Genomic DNA, 23,000 nt, shown 5'->3' with positions numbered 1-23,000 from the left:
AAATCAATAAATTGCGAATTAATGAGCTAATGTCACCTGTCTCCCATGATATCATATGGGACGTCTGTCACTAAACAACACCACTTGCGACCCTGCCAATTCTACCAGGCCGCGGCCTGTAGTCAATGGTGGCCGTGGAACGCTCTAATAATAATAATCTATGCTATAGTTCGGCCGCTTAGAAAGCGACCTCCTCTAGCATTGGTTTAGCATTAGCGCACAGGTCGTTTTCTAAGCGGCCGAACTATAGTACCAATTTCTCATTGATTTGAGGCTGCAAATACTTTATTGAGTTGGCGACACTGATCTAATGCTTGACATTTTTGTGCAGAAACGTCAAAACAAAACAAAATCAAACCAATTGAATTAAGTAGAACAGAAGAAGGGCTGCAGCCGACAACTTCAAGAAACCCAATGTGCACTGTGCTTGCAGCCAATAGTAATTTTATTACAATCTAACCAAAATGCAACGCATTGAACTGAACGATCAGCTGTTGCTGTAGTAGTGAGTGATATAAATCCGTATCACAGTTTTGTCATCATTCATCGTCAACAGTGTACCAGTACCAGTTATTTCTTATTACCATCGGCTTGATTAGTAATTATTCATAATGTATAAGTTTCACAAATGCCTCAAATAATTTGCCTAGCTAACGAATAAACATAAAGATTTCAGTATTGTATCTTGAATTGTTTTGCATTGTAAGATGATAAATTAAATGGACATTCTACAGTCGAATCCTACATCAGGAGGCCACCAGAATATGTTTAAACCCAGGTCCAAAAATTGTACTAACAATGCTGTTGGGTTTCTGTATTATCGAGAGTACAATGACTCACACAGAGCTAAAAAACGATTATTAGACTCTCGGCTTAGCTCGGCCAAATCACTTTTCAGTAAAAACTTACTTGCTCATTTTGGATGCGTTAATGCAATTGAGTTTTCCAACTGTGGTGAATTTTTAGCATCAGGTGTGTTTATTGTAAATGTATGAATAGTCCTTTACATATTAACTATTATCTTCATATTACTGTATTTAACTCAAATAACTCATTAGATAATGTGACTTTTTAAATAGGCTACCTAAAGTCAATTAAGTTTAGTATGTAGTCTAGGCTAAGTTACATTTTTGTGTGTTTCAAATTTAAACTCAAGCTTCCCTCATAGAGGCGTCTTTAATGAAATATACTAGATCAACCCATAAGCTGTGGCCATTAAAGTTCTCATGTCAGGCCTATCTTATTCCAGCAATATCTTTGGCATTAAATCAGCTTAGGCTATAGCAAGATTTAAAAATACTTAGGCCGTGGCCACTGGTCCCCAAATGGTACTTGGCCTCGCCTACACTCTGCCTCCATCCTTTTTTTGGGCCTGTTCTTAATTTCTTCCCAGCTTCCTTAGGCCCAGTCGACTAAGGTGTAGTTTGTCCTTCCATCTGAATTTGCCCTGCCTGGAGGCCATCTGCCTTCTAACTTAGTTTTTTCCTCAAAACATTACTGATGGTGGTGTCAACGTCTTGTCTGAGGACAAGACCTGCCTACCCATTATACTGCTGACTTCAGCTATCTGGATCTTTGTACAGCTGTATTATTTCAAAACATAATTATGCTTTACTCTCCAGATCCAGTCTTCCTGGATTAGGCCACAGCCCAGCCTATATTTTTCTGAGAACTTAATTAACAGAAGTCACAATAGTCTATTAGGTACTGACTTTTTGCCTCATGCCCAAAACTCTACAACAATAAATGTCTAATTAATTAAGTTGTCAACTTAGTTTTGTAAACTCTTGGCTAAGATTTGTGTTTTAAGATAGAACAGTAAACTTACCTTTGAAATCCTAAATTCTGTTCTCATGTTTGTGGCATTTCATACGGTAACTACAAATTATCTCAAGTTACTCATTGTCTCTTTTCAACTGTGTTTACAACCAATTCAGGTTGTGTTCTTACTCTGTGATTATAACTCCCAGGCTTAGGTAAATTAAGTTAGTCCACTCTTAAAAAAAAAAACATGGTCATCTATGCAGTACATAGGGACTGTTTCCGTCTTCTATCAGGTTTAACGTTTAACAACTGGATATATTTTGTTTTGGCATAATTTGAAGGCACAAGAGGAACTACCTTCCTGTTAACAATGACCCAGAGGCCGCTAAGAAAGCCTACTGTATTCCTCTCACAATTCCTATTCAGCCTTAGGGACTCCATTGCTAAACTAAACCAGTTGTTGCCAACAGCATCCTCTTTGACTGTCTTAGTAACACTTAAATATAATGTTAAATCATGTTTACTTGCAATTTAATAGCCTACTATATTATTTTTCACTGAAATACTTAATACTTTTCATTGAAATGGCAACCATACAAAGTAGGTAGGTATTTGAACCCAAGTAAGAATGGAGATGTGTGTAGGATGAGTGGCGAAATCTTGTAGTCTTGTTAGTGACTAAGGCCGACGTATTCCATAGACACAGCTGTTAATTAATAACCCATATAGCTAAGGCAACTAAGGGACCTACAGTATAGTAGAAAGAATTGAAAAGATTTCAATACCGTATTTGTTTGATGATAAAGCCTTTCGATAAAAACATGAACTAAATAGTCTAACTTCTTATTTAAAGGTTAATTATTATACTGCATGAGGTTTACTCTTGGTTGTAGTCCCACAAGAGAATTAATGATTTAGAAATAGATACCTACATAATTTTGCAGACAGTTTTGCCCTACTTGAAAGAGCTCAACAACCATGAAATGGATGTTCACTTAATTGATTTTCTCTGGCAAAAGATGATTAAGAGCAAGAGCGTTTACTTACTTAGAGAAAAAAAACATATGAAAGAGCTCAAAGCCATGAGAAACCACCATATCATTGCATATCTTGTCATTGCAGGCGGAGATGACCGTAGAGTATTGCTATGGAATGTCCAAGAGTCATTAGAAGGAGCTGGACGCCCTACCGCTATGAGGGCTCAGCATATCAGTAACATCTTTTGTCTTGGATATGATAGTAAAAATACCAAGGTTTTTTCTGCTGGGAATGATGACCAAGTTATTGTACACGACACTCTCACGTTAGTAGCCTACAACTTTAGTCTTAGTACCTAATTTTTGTAGCTTTTAAGTTAACACATATTCACAGCCTAGTCGTGATAGTTATTAGTAGGTACCTAAAGATTGTTTTTAGGACTGATGTAAATGTTGTAAAAGTAAATCCTATTGTGATATGAATAGTCTAGTTGAACCTTGATTTTGCAGACTCTTCACAGTAATCTGGCTGGATCCCATTCCTAAAAAAATCATAGCTTAAGAGAAATATTAGTGTAGCAGGTGTATAATTTCATTGAGCGGAGCGAAGCGAAGCTCTTTAAGATCAACTTCAATGTAAGCTTTCCAACACATTAACTCAATAGCGGCTGAACATATTTTAGTCAAACTTACTAATGTTGTTTTGTCAAATTTTTGGATTTAAATTGAGTAATAATAATTATTTGGAAATATTTAAATATCTAAAAACATATTTCCTGAATGTACTGTGACAGTTAATAAATATGTCTATTTCATCATTATTGATTTAGTTGAACAGCCTAACCATTGAGTTGAGCGGTGAACACATTCCAAGCAGTGGCGGTTCTAGGACCTTGTCAAGGGGGGGGCTTCCGAGGGGTTTGGGGGGTGACCCACCAATTAGACAGGGGGGTCAGGGGGTCCTCCCCCGGGAAAATTTGGAATTTTCAAAGCCGTTTGGTGACTTTCTAAAGCCATTTTTAACACCTTAAACCGTGCCCAATTGTTCAAAAACTCCCATTTCACCTGTTGTTTGTCATGAACAAATAGACATTTTAAAAACTAAACTATGACGATAGCATTCATGAATTTCAAAACACACTGTAGACTACGGCCATATACTCCTAAAAGCCGTTGGGTGACTTTCTACAGCCAGTTTTAACGTCTAGAACTGTGTGCAAAACCTCCCATTTCCCCCATTTATTTCTCATGAATAAGTAGACATTTTTAAAACTAACTGACGATTGAATTCATATATCTCAAAACATTGTGGGCTACGGCCATATCCCCCTAAAAGCTGTTTACTGACTTTCTAAAGGCATTATTTATTTGTCTATAATATCTGTGCCCAACTGTCCATAAACCTCCCATTTCACCTGTCATTTGTCTTTGTCATGAGTAAGTGTAGACATTTAAAAAATCAAACTAGGCCTATGACGAACTTGCATCCATGAATTTCAAAACATAGGCCTACTGTAGACAACGAAGCCATATCTCCTTAAATCAGTTTGGTGACTTTATTAAGCCATTTCTGACAGCAAGAACTGTACCCAATTGTCCTAAAACCTTCCATTTCACCTGTTATATGTCATGCAAGCAAGTAGACACCTTTTTACTTTCTCCCCCTATACCATAGTATATGGAGAAAGTATTGTTTTCGTCAAAATTTTCGAGTTTGAGTTTTGAGTGGATATATTCGTTTTGGGTCCCCCCGGACCCAAAAAAGTGGTTTTCGAAATGATGTCTGTGTGTGTGTGTGTGTGTGTGTGTGTGTCTGTGTGTCTGGATGTGTACAGAGCTAGAGACTACACCTGTGGTCCGATTTCGATGCAATTTGGTATGTAGGTTCTAATCCATGGTATCTCCAGGCGTTTTTTTCATTTTTTTGAAATTTTGATTTTTAATGGGGATTTTTCCATAAAAACCCATAAAAAACCGGAAAAATAGGATTTTCTCAAAAATGGCCCGAACGATTTTGATAAAAATTTAGTATGTTGTAGCCCTTTAAATTCTGAACAAAATGGTACAAATCCCATTTCTGTAAAAATTACGGTTCAAAAGTAATGGTAAATTATGTTATTTTCCCATAAAAATCCCATAAAATAACGATAAAGGTTCGTTCTAGAGAAGTGGGGGGGAGAAGAGCGAAAGTGAATTGTCTCTGGGCAACGTGAACCGCACACGGGACAGCAGCGCTGCGTCGTCGAGCACATTGACACTTGTGGCAATGTTTTGAGATAGTTGAATGTAGAACACTTGATGAAAACAATGCTTTTCATAAAATGTTAAATGTACAAGATTTAAGAAGAAAAAACCTCGTAAGGTGGTTTAAACCCTCTGCCAGACACCCTTAAAACTTAGGTATGACGAAGATTAATTTTCGTCATTTTATAAAAGCTGAAATTGATGTATGTTACTTGGGGAGCTACCAAAAGACGTTTTCTCAAAAGCCAGACACTTTAAAGTTTGCCGTGATAAGCTTAACTGTTACCTGCAAACAGTAGATTCAGTTCCAGTTTGCCTTTGCCAAATGTAAACGGTGAAATTACTACTTTCTTCTTCACCAACCATATGTTTGATGTAAACATATGTTATATTTGCATTTAATTGTTTGTTTATTCCTGTAGTGTTTCGAAGTCACTGTTTGTAACTACTGTACCTACTACCTATTATATTACTACAGACTTTTAAAGTGTCTGGCAAGATAAAATAACCAACGAAAGTGTCTGGCTGTTGAGGAAATGTCTCTTCATAGCTTCCCAAGTAACATATATCAAATTCAGCTTTTATACTATGATGTAAATTAACACAATTACAATTGGAAATAAGTTGTGATTTCACCTTTGGCACAGAAACCTGTTCCAAACTGGAACTGAATTCACTGTTTGCAGGTTATGGTTAAGCTTATCACGGCAGACTTTAAAGTGTCTGGCTACATGAAGTAACCAATGAAAGTGTCTGGCTTTTGAGAAAACGTCTTTTGATAGCTCCCCAAGTAACATATATCAATTTCAGCTTTTATAAAATGACGCAAATTAATCTTCGTCATACCTAAGTTTTAAGGGTGTCTGGCAGAGGGTTTAAAGCGCACAAAGTGTCTGGCAATGGGGAAATGATTTCTAACATTCCTTCGAAGAAAATATGAAGAAACCAAGCTTTATACTATAACAATGGTTATTTGCAAATTTCAGACCGTTGTTACCTTTTTGTTGCCAAACCTAACCAAAATCCAAATGTCATAGTCGCCGATCATTCTTAACTGAACTGGGAGCATTTGCTGAGAAACTTTCAGCTTTTATAAAATGACGAAGGTCTGGCAGTCAGGGCTCTTGGGTTATTAGTCAGTAAATGTTTGTAGCACATGTTTCCTTAAACTTCAACTAAAATATTAACAGCAATTAAATTATCCAGCTGATCATAATGTAAACAAATGTTCTTCATAAGGATAACATGGGAACTTTAAAAGCCACTGGGACTTAAAAAAATTATGGTCAGTTTGCAATTCTACACACCTAGACAAACATTTTTGGATATAATATGTGGGGTTGAATCTTAAAACAAAAAGCCTTATTGTTCACAAAGTTTCATGGATAGATAGATAGATACTAAGGCTCGGTTCACACGAGCAACATACCTAGCCAACTAGGCTGTGACTAGGTAAGCCTGACTGGGTAGCGGACCACAGGATCAAATGGAGCCGTTCACACGAGCGTAGGACGCCGACTAGCTAGCTGTGTTCGAGCTTGGTGTCCCAAAACATAGTCGGGCCCTGCTTCCCAGTCATTCGTGTCAGCTACCCAGTAGCGTTATGGGAGCGTTCACACGACCGATCGGGTAGTCGCGCTTCAGCTCGCATTCTTCCCTTTGTTCTCATTGTGCACCAGTGGTGGATCCGAGTGGTTTTGATATCAATATTGCGGGGCCTCTCTTAATACCTGAAACACGGCTGTGCGGTATGGCCTTGTTCGCCTTTATGTAAGGCCGCCTTTGGATTGCAGTTTAATCTTCCCCCCAGTATCAGTAAAGGAGAATACTAAATTGAAACCTGTGTGTTTAGCTAAATTAACCATACTTGATACCCGGGTATTTATGAAACATGGCTATTCACCCAGTTATAAATACCTGGGTATTTTACATTCATACAAATCTACATTGAATTAAAATCATGCAAACAGAAAAACTGATATCATTATTGACTGCAAGTATCCGCTTGTCTGGTGGTTTCATAAATCATGCCTCTAGGTTGTGTTTAATCAAAAGAATGGTATCATAGACTATTATAGGTGTGCTTTTAGATAAATTGTAAAAACACCTAAGTAATAATCGTTTTGGTTCAGCTTTATTTCACTGCCATCCGATTATTTGGAAGTGCGTCGGCCAGGAGCAGTGGCTTCACATATGTTTCCAGGCTAATGTTGCCAAACTCTCATCAAATATTCCCTGCAAATCTGTGCCATTACACTACTGTTCCAGTTGTGGTCTTGTGAATCATTTTTTAGCCGTCGGTTACATAGTCCGTGATTAACAGATAACCACGGACTATGAAATCCTGAGATCGTGAACCACCTGTAAATGTTTGTTTAAAGTTTTATCTAAACCCCTTGTAACTAGGCTATTGTCCTCAACAAGTTATCCTTGTTAGTCGGTTAAAATATATTAATATGTTAATTGTTTCTTTTGCAGTGGGGATCCCATTGATTACTTTCTTCATGAACAACCTGTCTATAGCTTATCAATTGATCCTTTCAACGATAATGTCTTTGCAAGTGCTTGTGATGACGGCCGGATACTCATATATGACATTCGAGAGCCCTCCAATTCAGGTAATAGTTTTATTCAACATGCACAAAATGAGTGATTTAAATGTTGAAGTAGGTGAATGAATGACATTGAATTATCTTTTCAGATCCATTCACTTTAGCAGTATGCAGTTCAGCTTTTCATGGTGTCACATTTAACCCAATGGAATCACGACTGATTGCCACTGCAAATGCCAAGGATGGAGCAGGCCTTTGGGACGTACGGAAACCTAAAGAGTATGTTGCTTTGTATCATCAATGTCTTTAAGATTATAGTTACTATTTAAATAACTTCTTGATCAGCATTGTACGTGTTATTAAATTTACGGAAAGTAAATAAAGATACGTCTTATAACACTTAATATATATATTTACGCTTATACTGTTACTCACAAGACGGTAAATATACAAAAGATGGTAAGTGGTGATCAATTTCGATTGGACACTCCAATCATCATCAGACCCAATAGGCGAATGACAAGAATCTTGAATGGCGTCCCTACTTATACCCTATTGGCTACCGGAAACACCGGCCAATACATTTTTATAAGTACAACTGGAACTGGTGATGATGATTGGAGTGTCCAATCGAAATCGATCACCACTTACCATCTTTTGTATATTTACCGTCTTTTGAGTAACAGTATAAGCGTAAATATATGTATTAAGGGTTATAAGACGTATCTTTATTTACTTTCCGTAGTTCTATTTAAGAATATTATTTATTTTAGGTACATTGTTTTGTTGGTACTTTTTCAAGAACCTTTTAATAATAGTTAAATGTTTGCATAAATTTGGAATGTTAAAAACTTGTACTTTTGGTTAAGTTATAGTATTACTTTCATTTGATCAAAGTGTTTTAAATTCAACCCTCCGATGGTGACACCACGGAGTTTTCCTACAGGCGTATTTGTTTTATAGAAAAATATGTAATATCGCCAGCCGGCAGCTTAAAGAGTAACAGTGCCTCACATGCATCTTTCTAGGAACCGATTGAACATTATTTTGATCTTGCACCTCCCCCGCAAAACCCCAATTAAACAGTTGAAGCATGAAGAGTCACTTGTATAAATAAGCGTATATGTATATAATGTAAATGTATAAAAGAAATTGTTAGTCTAATGTTTTAACACCAGGAAAAACCTTTTCCCAACAAAACTAAGCATGATAGAAAGAAAAGTTAAATACTGTACAAACATTAAAGTATATTTAATTATCAACAACTTTCTCACAGACGAAACTTCTCTGACCAACAAAAAAAAATTTTAGTAGACAACTAACTTTTTCACTTCACTTTTCCAACATTTTTCTAATGTGTTAATTAAAAAATATATATATACTACCAAATGAAATTTTAATTTCCAAAACCATACCATTGGCATGAAGGGTTTATTCCCTAGCTCTGTACCAAATTTCAAAATTGTATCTCAATTGTAAGGGTGTAAAAATGCAGTATATTTAAACCGCGACCACTAGTTCCGTACTACCGTAATGGTGAAATGGCCGGGAGTTAATGCTCAGTGCGACGTTGCCAATTCTCGCTGGCCGCGGCCTGTAGTTAAAGGGGGCCGTGGTGTAACTAAATGTAGCATATCTGGTGTTTTCTACTTTTATTTCTAGAAGTCAAACATAAGTACTGCACATAAACCTAGACTGTCTCCTGTTATACCCTACTGTTAATTTCTTGCAGGATGTTGCTTGGGTACGGATCAGCTGAGAGTTGCATGTCAGTTCGTTGGGACAGTCAAGGACTGCGCTTGCTAGCTCTACGACGTCGCCTCCCTCCAGTGCTCTATCCTCTACATTCCTCATGCTATCTGGCACAGGTAACGCCAACATAGCCAGGCGTCTTACAACGTTTTTAGAACACATCGCTGTCGTAGCTCTTGATGTTATTTAAACTAGGTTGTTCACACCGGCGTATTAATACGCAAGCGACATGGGCGCTGTAGCTGCCGCTACGCCGGCTAGCTACGCGTAGCTCGCATCCCCGAATAAGCGCATCCACACTAGCTTCCTGGGAAATATGTCTTGACAAACTGCAAACTAATAACACCCCCACTGTAGACTAAGCGAATTTCCATTTGCCATTTTATTAACATTATGTTTAACGAGTGCCTAGGTTTGCTGCTACAGGTAACAACTTAGGCTTCATTTAAAAAATAGTTGTTTAGCCTCTGGATTACTGTATTATACTTAAAATGGTTTACAATACCTGCATATAGTAATCCTTTGTTGCTGATTTTGGCAACTAGTTTCGGTTCATTAATGAATCATCTTCAGACCTCAAGGTGTCAAGTAATCACTTCATTTGAAGATCTTTAACAAACAGAGTTCAATAAATAAGACATATACAAAACATGATACACGGAACGGACACACATTACAAAAAAACACGAAAAACACGAAGGGACATTGACAATCGCTTGTGACCGGGTGAGGTAAAGTCTAGACTAGAGGCCTGAAGATGGTTCATTAATGAACCGAAACTAGTTGCCAAAATCGGCAACAAAGGATTACTATATGCAGGTATTGTAAACCATTTTAAGTTACTTAAACTTTTACAGTTACAGAAGCTAGTTATGAAATTTAATTTTAGACTACAGCACACTATTTTCTTTGTTAGTCTTGTATTCTGTTCCAAAATACAGTTTGACCATCCGTCCTACTACAACTCATGCACCATGAAGAGCTGTTGCTTCGCTGGGGAGAATGATCAGTTTGTGCTTTCTGGGTCAGACGACTTCAATCTCTACATGTGGAAGATTCCTGAAGGAGACTCAGGTATGTTATTGGTTCTTATTTTTTGGTATGGGTTTATGCATTGTTATTATGTAATCTATATGCCATGAGTGAAATCAAGACAGCTGCAAGGAGTGGGGTGATGAGTTAAAGATTCTCTGTGTGTACTCAAGTAGCCTACTTCCAAGAACTCTCGAGTTTTATCACTTTTATTCCTTTGTAATAGTTATTATGATATCCCAATTATATTGTTTTATATTGTTGGATGTAGCTGTTCAGATTCAAATGTTTTTGTTTCCTTTTTTTATTGTGAATTAACTACTTTATATAATCTAAATCTTATGAACTAGAATGAAGATAGTGACTTAGCTACCCCCATTGTTTATTACTCAATTTATAAAGGCCCTCCTAAATAATTAGGTATAGGCCTGGGTCTTTTGATTTATTGGAAGAGCTTTAATACACTCACCTTTACCACTTAACCTAAACAATAAAGAAAAATATTTATTACGAATTCACAAAAAATCACAAATTATTCATGACATTAAAAAGATAAACATAACTGTAAACAATCCTACTTTGACAGGTCTCATTGCGTATTACAGTTTTTTGTTGCTGTTTAGTTCGAATTAGCTGTTTACATAATGCAAAAAAATTATAGTGCTGCAGGGTAAATCTTATAACTTTTTAATGATTTTGTATATCATAGAACCAACTTTTTTAGTTGAAACAGCTGACTAAATTTTTTAATTCCCTTTCAATATGAATACTCATAAGGTTAACATGGGGAAACTTTTTATTAAAAGTTATTAAAAAAGCCACTGGGGCAGAGCCCGAAAGGATTTTTGAGATAATAATATGCCTATATGTTAATCGGGAAAATGAGCTATCATCATGCCAAATTTCAGCCCAATCCGTCCAGTGGTTTATGCGTGATTGAACTTCAAACAAACAAACAAACAAACACACAAACTTTTACATTTATAATATTAGTAAGATATATATATAAATACATACATACATACAAATTTGAACGAATGGTGATTTTGGCCTCTGGGGACATCAAAATGAAAAAGTTAATCGGTTCCAGGACTCGTCCTTACCATGAGACCTACGGTAATAGCTACTTCCCCATAGGGAAATTTGCTAAAAAAGAAGAAGAATATATCATTATAAACACGATTGAAGTGTATTACAAAGTAAATTATCACTGTTTAACAGGTTTTCGCATGTGGTCTGTGTGTACTGATAGCCAAGTGACTTTTAAGCTTACTTGTAATTATTTTAAGCACACTAAAAAAGTATCCCTACACACATTTTTCTCTTCTTAAATGTTACTTTAAAATACTGTAATATAAAAGCTGATGGTGAAGATCAATTTTCAATTGTATGCTCTGATGACTCCGCTCAATTTTGTGGACGCGCATTTCTTGAGTGCTTTTATTTTGACAATTTGATACAACTGATTCAAAACAGTAAAACTACAGATCTTCTGTGATCCTAAGTACTACATTTACTCCACCATGGTGATTGTGGAAACCAAGTCTGACCTGTTAATGCGTGAAGCTCTAGCACTAATATAAACATTTTGATAGGTTCATGGGTGTCATCAGCTCATCTTATACTCACGGGTCATCGCTCCATTGTGAACCAAGTGCGCTTTAACTCAACCAACCATCTCATAGCTTCATCTGGAGTGGAAAAACTCATCAGGGTAAGTTACATCTCTGTCATCATTCCAAAATTGTAGATATCAAATAGACTAAGATAAAGATTATTCAAGGTTCTTTAAAAAGGTTAGTTTTGTTCAAGAAAGGCTCTAGGCCAGGATTTTGAATTGTGGAGTAAAGAGGATGGCAGCTAGCTTACAAGAAATAAGAAAAGAAGAAAGAAAGGAGTAAAGAAGAAGGGAGAAGGACAGGTAAGCCATAAAATCACAATGAATGCATTCTATGGCCTACCTTTCGGCTTACTTCTTCTAAGATAAGCTAGCTGCTATCCTCTTTATTCCTAGGTTCAGATAGTTACACTTTTTTGACTTTAGTTCTTTAGATTTTTTTTAAGATTGGCATAATAGACAGTATCTTGCAAATTTCAAAGTAAAACAGTGATTAGTCTAGAGTTACTTCATGCTAATCAAGGTTTCCATTTATTTATCATGACTAACAAGCTATAATTGGTTTAATTTACCCGGGCTGTGCAGGTTTGGAGCCCGTTTCCTTTGCCGACTGCAAATGAGGAGGAGCAGCAGACTGACAAAGAAAACCAGCGAAGAGTGTTTTCACATGAAGAATACATAAGTTTAGTGCTAACCACTGGTCAAGTAAGTAACACAAAATAACTTTTGATATTGTTCATTATGATGCCAAAGTTTAGAAATACATAAAATGATGGAAACAGTGTTGTCTTCTAACATGACCAAATTGATACAATAAGCAACAGAAATTGTCTGCAAAGGGAAAAGAAACACAGGTAATGTATTGAAATATTATGTATATTTGTGGATGCAATTTCTTAACAAATTGCATTTGAAAATTGTAGTTTCTACGGCACAATACCACCCATCCACGTACTTGGGGAGCGGGCTGGTCTAGTGGTTAGAGCGCGGGATTCCGGTTCCTGGGGTCCCGGGTACAAATCCCGCTAAATCACCGATGGATTTGATCTAAGTGATAATGCCGTAACCCCTTGGTCTAGCCCGAAGTAATGTGAAAAACTATTCCGGGCTTGTGCCTAGCGTCCTAGGACAAAAAAAAAATCTAGACATAATACCAGGTGTTTCAAAATGAATATCGGGATTTTAACGTTTTACTACTTTTATTACATTTAACTTACACCACACACATGTTAGTTTACATTTTTACTTTATAAATGACACATCAGATGAAAAAGTAACTAAAGAGTTTTACATAAAAGCCTACAAGTGCTCAATATGAGCACCATTCGTCACCGGGCACACGTCAAGATGATAGTTTGCTGTAGTGATGTGTCAATACCCAAAATTCATCGATTCTCGATACCGATGCCCGAAAAATCAATTCTCGACTCCTATATCATTTTTATTGTTTTATTAAATTTTCTCAATGGATTGGCTACTACACTAACCCCTGTCTTTATGTTCTTCGATTAAGTTTTTTTGAGGTAATGAAGTGTTTTTCAAGTAAAGACACTTTGGTCAATTTCCTCTCCATTTAAAAGTTATTTGCAAAAAAACTAAAAAGTTAAGCAACCTCCAACATTTTTACAGTGGTAAAAAATACAGAGTTAAAGATTATTTTTAAACTTTGTACAACTAAATCTACAGTTCTACTAGATCGAATGTGTTGTTGGAAATGATAAACTCTTTGAGTTGCTTTTTCTTTAGATGACTCATTCATAGCGGTAAGTTTAATGTAATAAAAGTTACAAAATGTTAAAATCCCAAAATAATATTAAAACACTAGTAGGTACTTTAAGGCCAAATTAAAATGTTTAAAAAAAGAAGAAGAACCTAGAATTTTAAATTTGTTATGTAATTATTACATTACTTTACATTGATTATTAAATATTTTATTTCAGACCATATCAATGCATTGAATTGTTGAAAAAAGAGTCTTAAATAATTAAAGATGTATAGTTTAAAAGTTTTGCCTACTATCTGTCTTTTTTTGTCTGTTGTAGTTTATATCACATGACTACAGTCATGAGTCCACTACGGAGGATCCCCGAATGATGGCATTTTTTGACTCTTTGGTACAACGAGAGATTGAAGGTTGGACGTCAGGAGAGAGTCACAGTGAGGCCCCTTCCCCTCTGGCCTCTGATCACATTATATCAGATGGTCAGTGTGCTCGCCACTTTACAAATTTAAAAAATTCTATTTTAACATTTTCTCATGTTATATTTATAGTTTGTCATTTGTATCTTCCTGTGACAAAAAAATATACCACAGAAAAATCAGACTAAATAATGTGCACAATTAAATCGGTTCCTAAAGTGATGTATACTCTTTTCACAAAATTAAAAAGCGGTTTGGCGGTTTTAGGGCAAGAAATCTATCCCCTCCACTTGATCCCACCTTAAGGCCATGTACACATGAGGGTGGCCGCCACCGCGGTGCTGCGGCCGCCTAGGACCGTACAGACTTACATGAACACAATACCAGAAACCAATCCTTACTTGAGTTACCATACACTAGGTTAAGTAAATATCAAAGTAGCTTTAATATTGTTAGTCTTAAGTTGTTTAATAAGCTAGCTGAAAGCATTAAATCCCTGGACCAAAAAGTATTTAGAGTAAGGTTATATGACTGGCTGTGTAAAAAATCCCTTTTATAGCCTTAGTGAATTTTACGATTTTAAAACTGTTAGCATTTAAACGTTGACTCTGATACTGTATAGCATAATTTTTGTAATGTATCAAACCTTGACTTTGTCTATTGCATGATTGTAATGCTGAAGGACAATAAAAACATTCTGATTCTGCGGTGTGAATTGACCTAAGTTTTTCCTTTGTTCCGCTTGACAATTCTTTTCAGCAAAAAACTCAACTAACTCTTGCCTCGCAAACCTTTTTCAAACCTGGTCTTTATTATACAGTAGTCGTTGAATTGCATGTCCCAAATGCATCTTATTTTTTTACTTCTTCAATGAACAGTTCAATATCAAAGTTTTCTGGTTTCACAGCAGCATGCGTGGCCATTGTAAACTTACACTAGAAACACTACATCAACTCCAGCTACAGCTACACACTACACCAACTCTCAGAGAGCGATGTCCACAGGGCGAGCGTGTAGATGTCTGTGGATGTGATCCTAGTAGCAACTGTAGTCAACCGCGGCGGCTTCCGCCCTCATGTGTATGCTCTCATGCCAACTCTAGTAACTCCAACCACGCAGGAGCCGTGGTGGTCAAAGGGAAATCTACGACCGCCGCGGTTTGTTGCGGTTGATTGGAATTGGGCAGTTGCATGTGAACGGTCCCATTTGCTCTTTTGCACTTTCAACCACCGCGGTTCCAGCGCAATATCAAAGTTTTCTTGTTCCACAGCAGCATGTGTGGCCATTGTAAACTTACACTATAAACACTACATCAACTCCAGCTACAGCTACACACTACACCAACTCACAGAGAGCCATGTCTACAGGGCGAGCGTGCAGATGTCTGTGAATGTGATCCTAGTAGCAACTGCAGTCAACCGCGGTGGCTGCCGCCCTCATGTGTACAAGGCCTTAAACAATATTGTAACACCTGAGGTTTGCCAAAACGCCAATCAGCTCCAGCTGCAACATATATAATATGCAAAACTAGGTACTGGGGAAACTTCCCCTCAAACCGCCTAAATTTTGTGAACGGACTATAATATAAAGATAATTTCCGCTTTCTTAGGCCATAAAACCTAAAAATAACCAAAAACCTGATGATTCTATGCAGTGTACTGAAAAACTGTAATTTTATTTAAATAAATTATAACCTCCAAAAATCACTGTGAGATTTAGTGTCTATATGAATTTGATTAAATTTTTGTTAAATATATTTCTTTAACTTACACAACACTCAGTGGTATGAGCATTCAGACAATATATTAAACTAAAAACTCATTTTGCATTCCTTTGGCCACCAATATGCATATCAATTGACTGTCAAATCTGCAATTTTACTACTTAGACTGTCAGTTAACGTTAATTTTATAATTTTATGCTTGAACAGTATCAAAAATTGTTTTAATATTTCAGATTCATCAAGTAGTAACAACGAATCTAATAATGCCGAAGAAAACCAATCAGGTAAACAATATTTATTTTCACTTTAATTCACCAAATCATGCTTTTTAACTTGATTGGGTTGTATTATATCGGTATCAGTATGTACGTTATAATTGTAATTGTAAAATTGATGAATAATTAATTTTCTTGCTAATAGGAACACACTTTACCATGAACAAACCACCATGGCTGGGTTAGGTAGTCAAGAAATTTGATTTATTTATCTGTTTTATTTGTTACATTTACTTGTCTTCTAAAACACAAAGTAATAGTTGGTGTAATAAAAGAAAAAAACATGATTTTTTTAATATTGTTGAAAAAATTGCACTTTGTGAAATTCACTAGAATAGTGGCAGCAACATTCCTCTTGTAAATTCCCTTATTGTGTTTATAAGGGGTTGAATTTAAGTTTTTCCAACTCACCCCATAATTACTTCATGTAGGCCTAAGTGTAACGGTAGGTTCCTCTGCTACTGGAGGTCTACTCACTATTATTTTGGGTGGTGTAGCACAGGAATAAAGCTCAGCACTCGCTTACAAAACTTAACTTTAATATTACTCAAAGCAATATGAAGAACACAAAGATAAGAAACAAACGAAAAGGTGGAGTGGACTGGAAGTGTAAAAATCATTTAGTTAGAAAAACTGAAACCCAAATTTGGAAAAAGACTCTAAACCCCAATTTTGAAAAAAAAAAAAACCCTAACAGTGTCTTTCCTGGACCCAAGGCCAAAGGCTTTGGGCTCCAGCTCCCCCAGCAGGACCCTATCCAGTACACCACACTCACCACTACACACAAAAATGACCCCAGATCAAGTGCACTGGCCTACTTAAAGCAACAGCCTTTGGTAGGTCAGCACAAAAAGTTATTGTTTAACCACAGCCTACTCGCATAATATTGCCAAACACTTCCTCTTCAAAATATTTTACCCCTCATATTAGGCCTACATAAGGACATAAGACTGGGGTTGGTGGTGTTGTATAACCAATCCACATAGAAAATTTTGTAGAGTTAAAACAATTGGTGTCCATATCAAAAATTGATTTTTCAGGCACCAGGATCAATAACAAGAAACAAAAAAAATGTTGTCACAAATATATAATACACATCTACAGACAATTCAACCAGACTAAATACAAGGCGGTTGAAGTTATGGAGTTCATCAATTCCTGGTTATCAACATAGGAGATCAACTGGTTATCCCTATTATTTATTTAATGTATTAAGTATTTTCTGCTCAAGGTGCTACGAATGTCTTATTTTGATTTTACTTTCTCCCCCTATACCATAGTATATGAAGAAAGTATGTGTCAGATTGCTGATACCGTTTATATTGTAATGCATAGTTTCAACAGCTTACTAATTAATTAAATGAACAAGCTATGGTTGTTTTGTAAGATTATAAAGTTGTGATATGTATTTTTTTCCTAAAATTAACTTTTACAATTTTTTAGGTCAAAGAAGAAGTTTAAGTAAAAATCCCATTGTTGAACTGATTGCTCGAAAACGAGCACAGCTGGTACGGCTAGCAGAGAAGTCTCGTGCGAAAGACTCTCGTGACCAAAGCTCAGATTCCAGTGACAGTGGGACGACTGTTAGCAAACACAGAAAACACATCTGCAAGCGGAAACGAAGACAAGCAGTATCATCAAGCTCTGACTCGGATAATAAGTTGGGTGAGAGTGAAAAGAGGAAAAAACTGCAGCGTGTGAGTTGTGATGAAGAAAATAGTTTTGAAGATATTTCTTCTGATGATTCGTCATCAGTAACAATAGGGAAGAATCCTTCAACGAGTTCCGAAACACCTGATAGTGGTATAGTTTTACCTGACAGACCTTCTTCAAGTAAATTTAAATCCAAGCCACATAGAAATTACAGACGTCACCTACCAGACTCAGACTCTGACTAAATTTCAAATCCTAGATTTGTATTAAGCAGTTAATAATTTCCTGCAAGGTACATAAAAGTTGTGTTTAGGTTTAAGTCCAACTTACTAGCAGTGTGGGTTTTATCAAAGCTTATTTACATTATATATTTAAAAAAAAACACACTTATCATCAAGATTAAGTTGAGTTTTTAAAATTAAAAAGAATTACTTTAATGTTGGTTTTATTGTATATAAACATTCTAAACAGTATTATTGAATAATACAGATTTGCCATTGTTATCATAGTTGAGCAGTATACTTCTGGACAGTGGACATTCAACTCAGCCTATAATGCATTTCCTTAGACATGATAGAACAACTGGAATCTTGCATGTTACCTTACCACTATAGTTCGGCCGCTTAGAAAACGACCTGCTCGCTAATGCTAAACCAATGCTGGAAACATTGGTTAGGTTTGAAAGAGACCGAACTATAATAAGCTAACTGTAACTGCAATTTGTAAATGACCATTTTTAATGAACTTAAAAATATTATGTTTTTCTGCGTAGAAAGTAAATGAAAAATTAATAAATTATTGTTAAAGAGTGATGGATTAAGGCAAAAAAATTAGAATCATCCTTTGAACAAAAGCTGAACGCCATTAAAATGTACTACTTTCACTTGGGTCCCCTTATTTTTACCTTAACAAATTGCTATGATTTTATAGAAAAAAATATAAAAAATGGAACTAGATAGTTGTGTCAACAAATGTTATTCCCATATTACGGACGTCTTTCAAATAATTTTCATCACACAGAATTTTGATATTTGCCTTGTGTTATTATTATGTGCAAACTTATAATTTTGTAAAAAGTCAGTGGCGTAGCCAAGGGGGTTTATGACAAAAGAATTTTGCCGTGATTGCAAAAGATAATTAAGATTTTGCCGCCATCACGGGAGACTATCATTATGTCCATAATTGTGGAAGATGTTCATGTTGATAATGCCTCGTTGATATCAGAAGATGTTTATTATGTTTCCATAAACGTGGAAGGTATCCATAATGGCCCCGTCATCTTAATAGATGTTCATGATGTATCCGTAGTCGCGAAAGAATTCTGTAAATTCGCCGCATTTTCGGGATACAATTGTTATGTCTTTGTGATCACTGATGATGTTCACAATGCATTCATGATCACAGAAGGTGTCCATAATGCCCTAATAGAAGATGTTCATTATGTCCTCCGATTACAGGAGATGTTTATGATGTCTCCCTGATAGCAGAAGATCTCACGATTTTACCCCATCGCGGGAGTTAATCTCAACTAGATAACCCGTTGCTCAAAATCGTGCAAAACTGCAAATTTTAATAAAAGAATAAAGAACAAAAATATAAACAGCTAGACCTTAATCAAAGAGTGACATAAAAAACTCATTTGACTCCTCCAAGCTCTCGTCCCCACAAATTTTTGCCATAGTCTTAAAAGATTGGTTGTGGTTTTCAATGTGTGACCATATTTCCCACATAAGATTTGCATTACATTTTTTGTCTGATTTTCTTTCATACGCTGTTGGGTTCCAGTGTCATCGTTGTATATATACATCTGTGTGTATTAAGGATCTTGCACATCTACGTGAAAATACCTTTAATATGACACCTCAAACCTTAAAATCCGTCCAGTAGTGATCAAGTTATGACTGTGAAAAGAAAACTGCTTGCGTATAAATATATAGATTACTGAACAAGTTGATGACTTTGATAGAAGGAACTAATATTATAAATATGAATGTTTGGAGTATGTCAATAACGTGAATACTACTTGACCAATTGAGCTGTTTTTTTTTCATGAGTAGAGGCAATATAACCACAGGCCTAAAGGACATAGTCATCTTTTATTTTATTATAATAGGTACTCTACTAGGACTCTGCCCTGACAGCTTAGTAAGTCCAAAGTTGTTCTTCGAAGTAACCATGAAAAGCCTTTTGAAATGCTACCCGAACCGGTACGGCTTACAAAAGTTTTATTAATACTTATAAACTATAAAGTCAAACGGGGCGAAGCCCACGGACAACAGCTAGTAGATAATATTCTTAAAAATTTAGTTAGGAGTGTTATAATAATTTACTTTAGGAATACTACTTTAAAACATTAACTTTGAAATGGCCCATAAATAGACCTCATTACTGTATTTTATGTCCCAAAGATTACCCTCAGACCCCTCCCTCATCGGTCTGCTATGTGGAACACCCCCTTTACATATTCCTGGCTACGCTACTGTAATCCGGAATATGGGTTAAACCGGCCCTGAACATGTCTGACCTCTTGGTTACACGAATTTTGAGGTTCAATCTTAATTTTCATACCAACAGATAAGTGGATTAATCTGTTTAGTTTTGTTTGTTATCCATACAGATAATTGCGATGGAAACTTTCCATGTTACCCTAATTAAAAGAATGGACTTAACTGCCGCTGAGTTGCAATGACTGAATCACTACTTTTTTCAAGCGACTCGATAACAAACGCACGTAGCTCAGGTGACCACTGTTCTATGACAGATAATGGCAGTGTGTAGGCCTTCCAACGAACCTACCCCCACCCCCCTCAGATGACCTGTCACTGAACAGTGCAAGGCAGAAAATAGATCGTTTTTTGCCGCACCCTAAGTTGAGAAAAAAGGCATTGTTAAGTCTTCAATAGATGTCCAATAGAGAAGGGAACAATTAATACCCCCGCCGCAGCAAACCTGCCGACTAAGCGAATTTCCATTTGTCTGAATTGATTTTCAGTTAAATATATTTTAATAACATTAGGTTTAACGAGTACCTAGGTTTGCTGATACAAGGAAACTAATAAAGTGTGTTTTTGAGTAAAATATTGATAGCTTAGTACAAAATAAATAAATTTGCCAAGTTTGATCAAAATATATTCATAAACAAGCAAACTACAACATTTGACAATATTCTCCATAAGAATAACATGGGAATTTTAAATTTACAATTTTTTTAATTTTCTCCGTTACTAATAATCGGACAAAAATACTTTTATATACTAGATTATTTGTTTTTTTAAGCTCTTTAAAAAGGTCTAAAGAGAAATCGGGAAATTTTGTGTTTTGAGGGTCAAAAGTGAGAAAAACCAATTTTTACCCCATAAAACCCCCCGTAAAGCCCAGTTCCCATGGTCCGATCGTGCTGATTTGCGAACTCATTCAAGTTTATCCCGCTTTACACCTTTAAACCAAATTTCATCAAAATCGGACAAAAATTACTCAAGTTATCGCGTTCACGGACGTGTATATATCTATATAAATAAAATTAGAGTTTTGTCTGTACATTGCTTAGAATAATGAACTTTTTGGTTATTTTTACATTTCATAGGTCAGAGAAACCGAATCAAACCTTATCTCAATTTCTGTCTGTCTGTCTGTCTGTCTGTCTGTCTGTCTATCTGTCATTCTCTTGGTAACGCTAAAATACGCACTTTATTACAACTACTCCTCAATAACTATAGCACTGTCCCGCCTGAAACTTATTTTCCAAATACTATACATATATGAGATGGTTTTAGACGTATTTCATCGAATATGAGACAGTTAGATATTTAACAGTAAACCCTTGAAAATCAAGTTTTTGTCGATTTTTGACGTGGAATTTCTGGAAGCCCATGTTAACCTTATGAGAAATGAAATTATTGAATCTTAACAGCTGTTTCAATTAAACAAGTTGGTTCTGTTCTGTGATGTTCAATAGCATTAAAGTTACAAGGATTACCAACAGGGTGCAGCACTAGCACTATTATTTCTTTTACATTTATGACAACAGCTAATTTGCAACCTGGAGGCGAGTGAGCGTAGCGAACGAGCTAACCTGAAGGCAAGTGAGCGTAGCGAACGAGCTAACCTGAAGGAAAGTGAGCGCAGCGAACGAGCTCCAACATACAGGTGAGTGAGCGTAGCGAACGAACTTCAACCAGGACGTGATTGAGCCATGCAAACGAGATCAGATAGTAAAAATAAAAGTAAGCCTACCGTTATAGGATCGACCGGCAGACACAGAGGTAATTTAACCTTTTATTGATTGTCATACCGATCCGGAACAACAAAAAACAACATAAAATGAAGCTATGTATAATAGTTTGGCCAGCATATCTTAAAATATGCAAACCAACTGCTGTTCTTTATATAAGAAGGTTTCAACTGAATATTATAAGATCCCCGTGCGTAGAACGGGTACACAGCTAGTATATATATATGTCTATATATATATATATATACATATATAAAAATTTGAACGAATGGTGTTTTTGGCCTCTGGGAACGTCAAAATGAAAAAGTAAATCGGTCCCGGGTCTAGGTCTTACCGTGCCACCTACGGTAATAGCTACTTCCCTATAGGGAAATTTGCTAAAAATCATTCTATAAATGTTTATTATTTTTTATTAGATTGAATTTAATGTTTTCCTAGCATGATCATAAAAGAACTTGATCAAATGTATGCATTAGAAACCCTCTTTTTTTAATTGAGATTGTATTCCTTTATTGTGTCCCTCACTAAAACCCTAGCAAGTACAATAAGTTACCGTTAAACAAAAATAAAAGGTCAGAGTTGAGACTGGTCCCTGTAAAAAATTGAGCTTGGCTTTTTTGGAACACGAAAGTAAATTAAATACCCCGCTGCAGCAAACCTGCAGACTAAGCGAATTTCCATTTACCTGGCGGGATTTGTACTAAAATATTCCCTAAAAATTGGCAGATTTATTTCCTATTGAAATAACATTAAATTTAGTGAGTACTTAGGTTTGCTGCTATGGTGAAGATATTGAGGTGTGTTTTTTTTTATTGAAATGTTGATAGGTTAGTAGGAAATAAACAAAATTTCCAAATTTGATTCAAATATATCCATAACCAAGCAAACTACAACAGTTTATTTATTCTCCATAAGAATAACATGGGAATTTTAAATTTACAATTTTGTTTAAATTATCTCCGTAACCGTTGGGCATACAACAACGCTTCAATATACAAAATTATTTCTTTTTTTGAGCTCCACAAAATGGTTTAGAGAGA

The 23,000-nt window shown here is 36.0% G+C and overlaps 1 protein-coding gene across 1 annotated transcript; it reads left to right on the top strand.

Moving 5' to 3' along the window:
* Positions 1–531: 531 nt before the first annotated feature.
* On the top strand, positions 532–18,166 carry LOC128986297 (DDB1- and CUL4-associated factor 5). The gene is made up of 11 exons (XM_054406591.1): positions 532–972; positions 2,887–3,067; positions 7,464–7,603; positions 7,687–7,816; positions 9,270–9,405; positions 10,231–10,363; positions 11,917–12,035; positions 12,525–12,644; positions 13,982–14,141; positions 16,035–16,085; positions 17,520–18,166. Exons 1-11 carry the CDS (start codon positions 720–722, stop codon positions 17,972–17,974), a joined length of 1,878 nt encoding a protein of 625 aa, XP_054262566.1. The 5' UTR covers positions 532–719; the 3' UTR covers positions 17,975–18,166.
* Positions 18,167–23,000: the final 4,834 nt, after the last annotated feature.

Source organism: Macrosteles quadrilineatus, unplaced genomic scaffold (assembly GCF_028750875.1).
Source record: "Macrosteles quadrilineatus isolate MER2022 unplaced genomic scaffold, UCM_ALF_1.0 Scaffold_1__1_contigs__length_201487025, whole genome shotgun sequence".
Classification (NCBI taxonomy): domain Eukaryota; kingdom Metazoa; phylum Arthropoda; class Insecta; order Hemiptera; family Cicadellidae; genus Macrosteles; species Macrosteles quadrilineatus.
The sequence above is the reverse complement of the archived record's forward strand: the minus strand, read 5'-3'. Positions and strand labels throughout refer to the sequence as shown.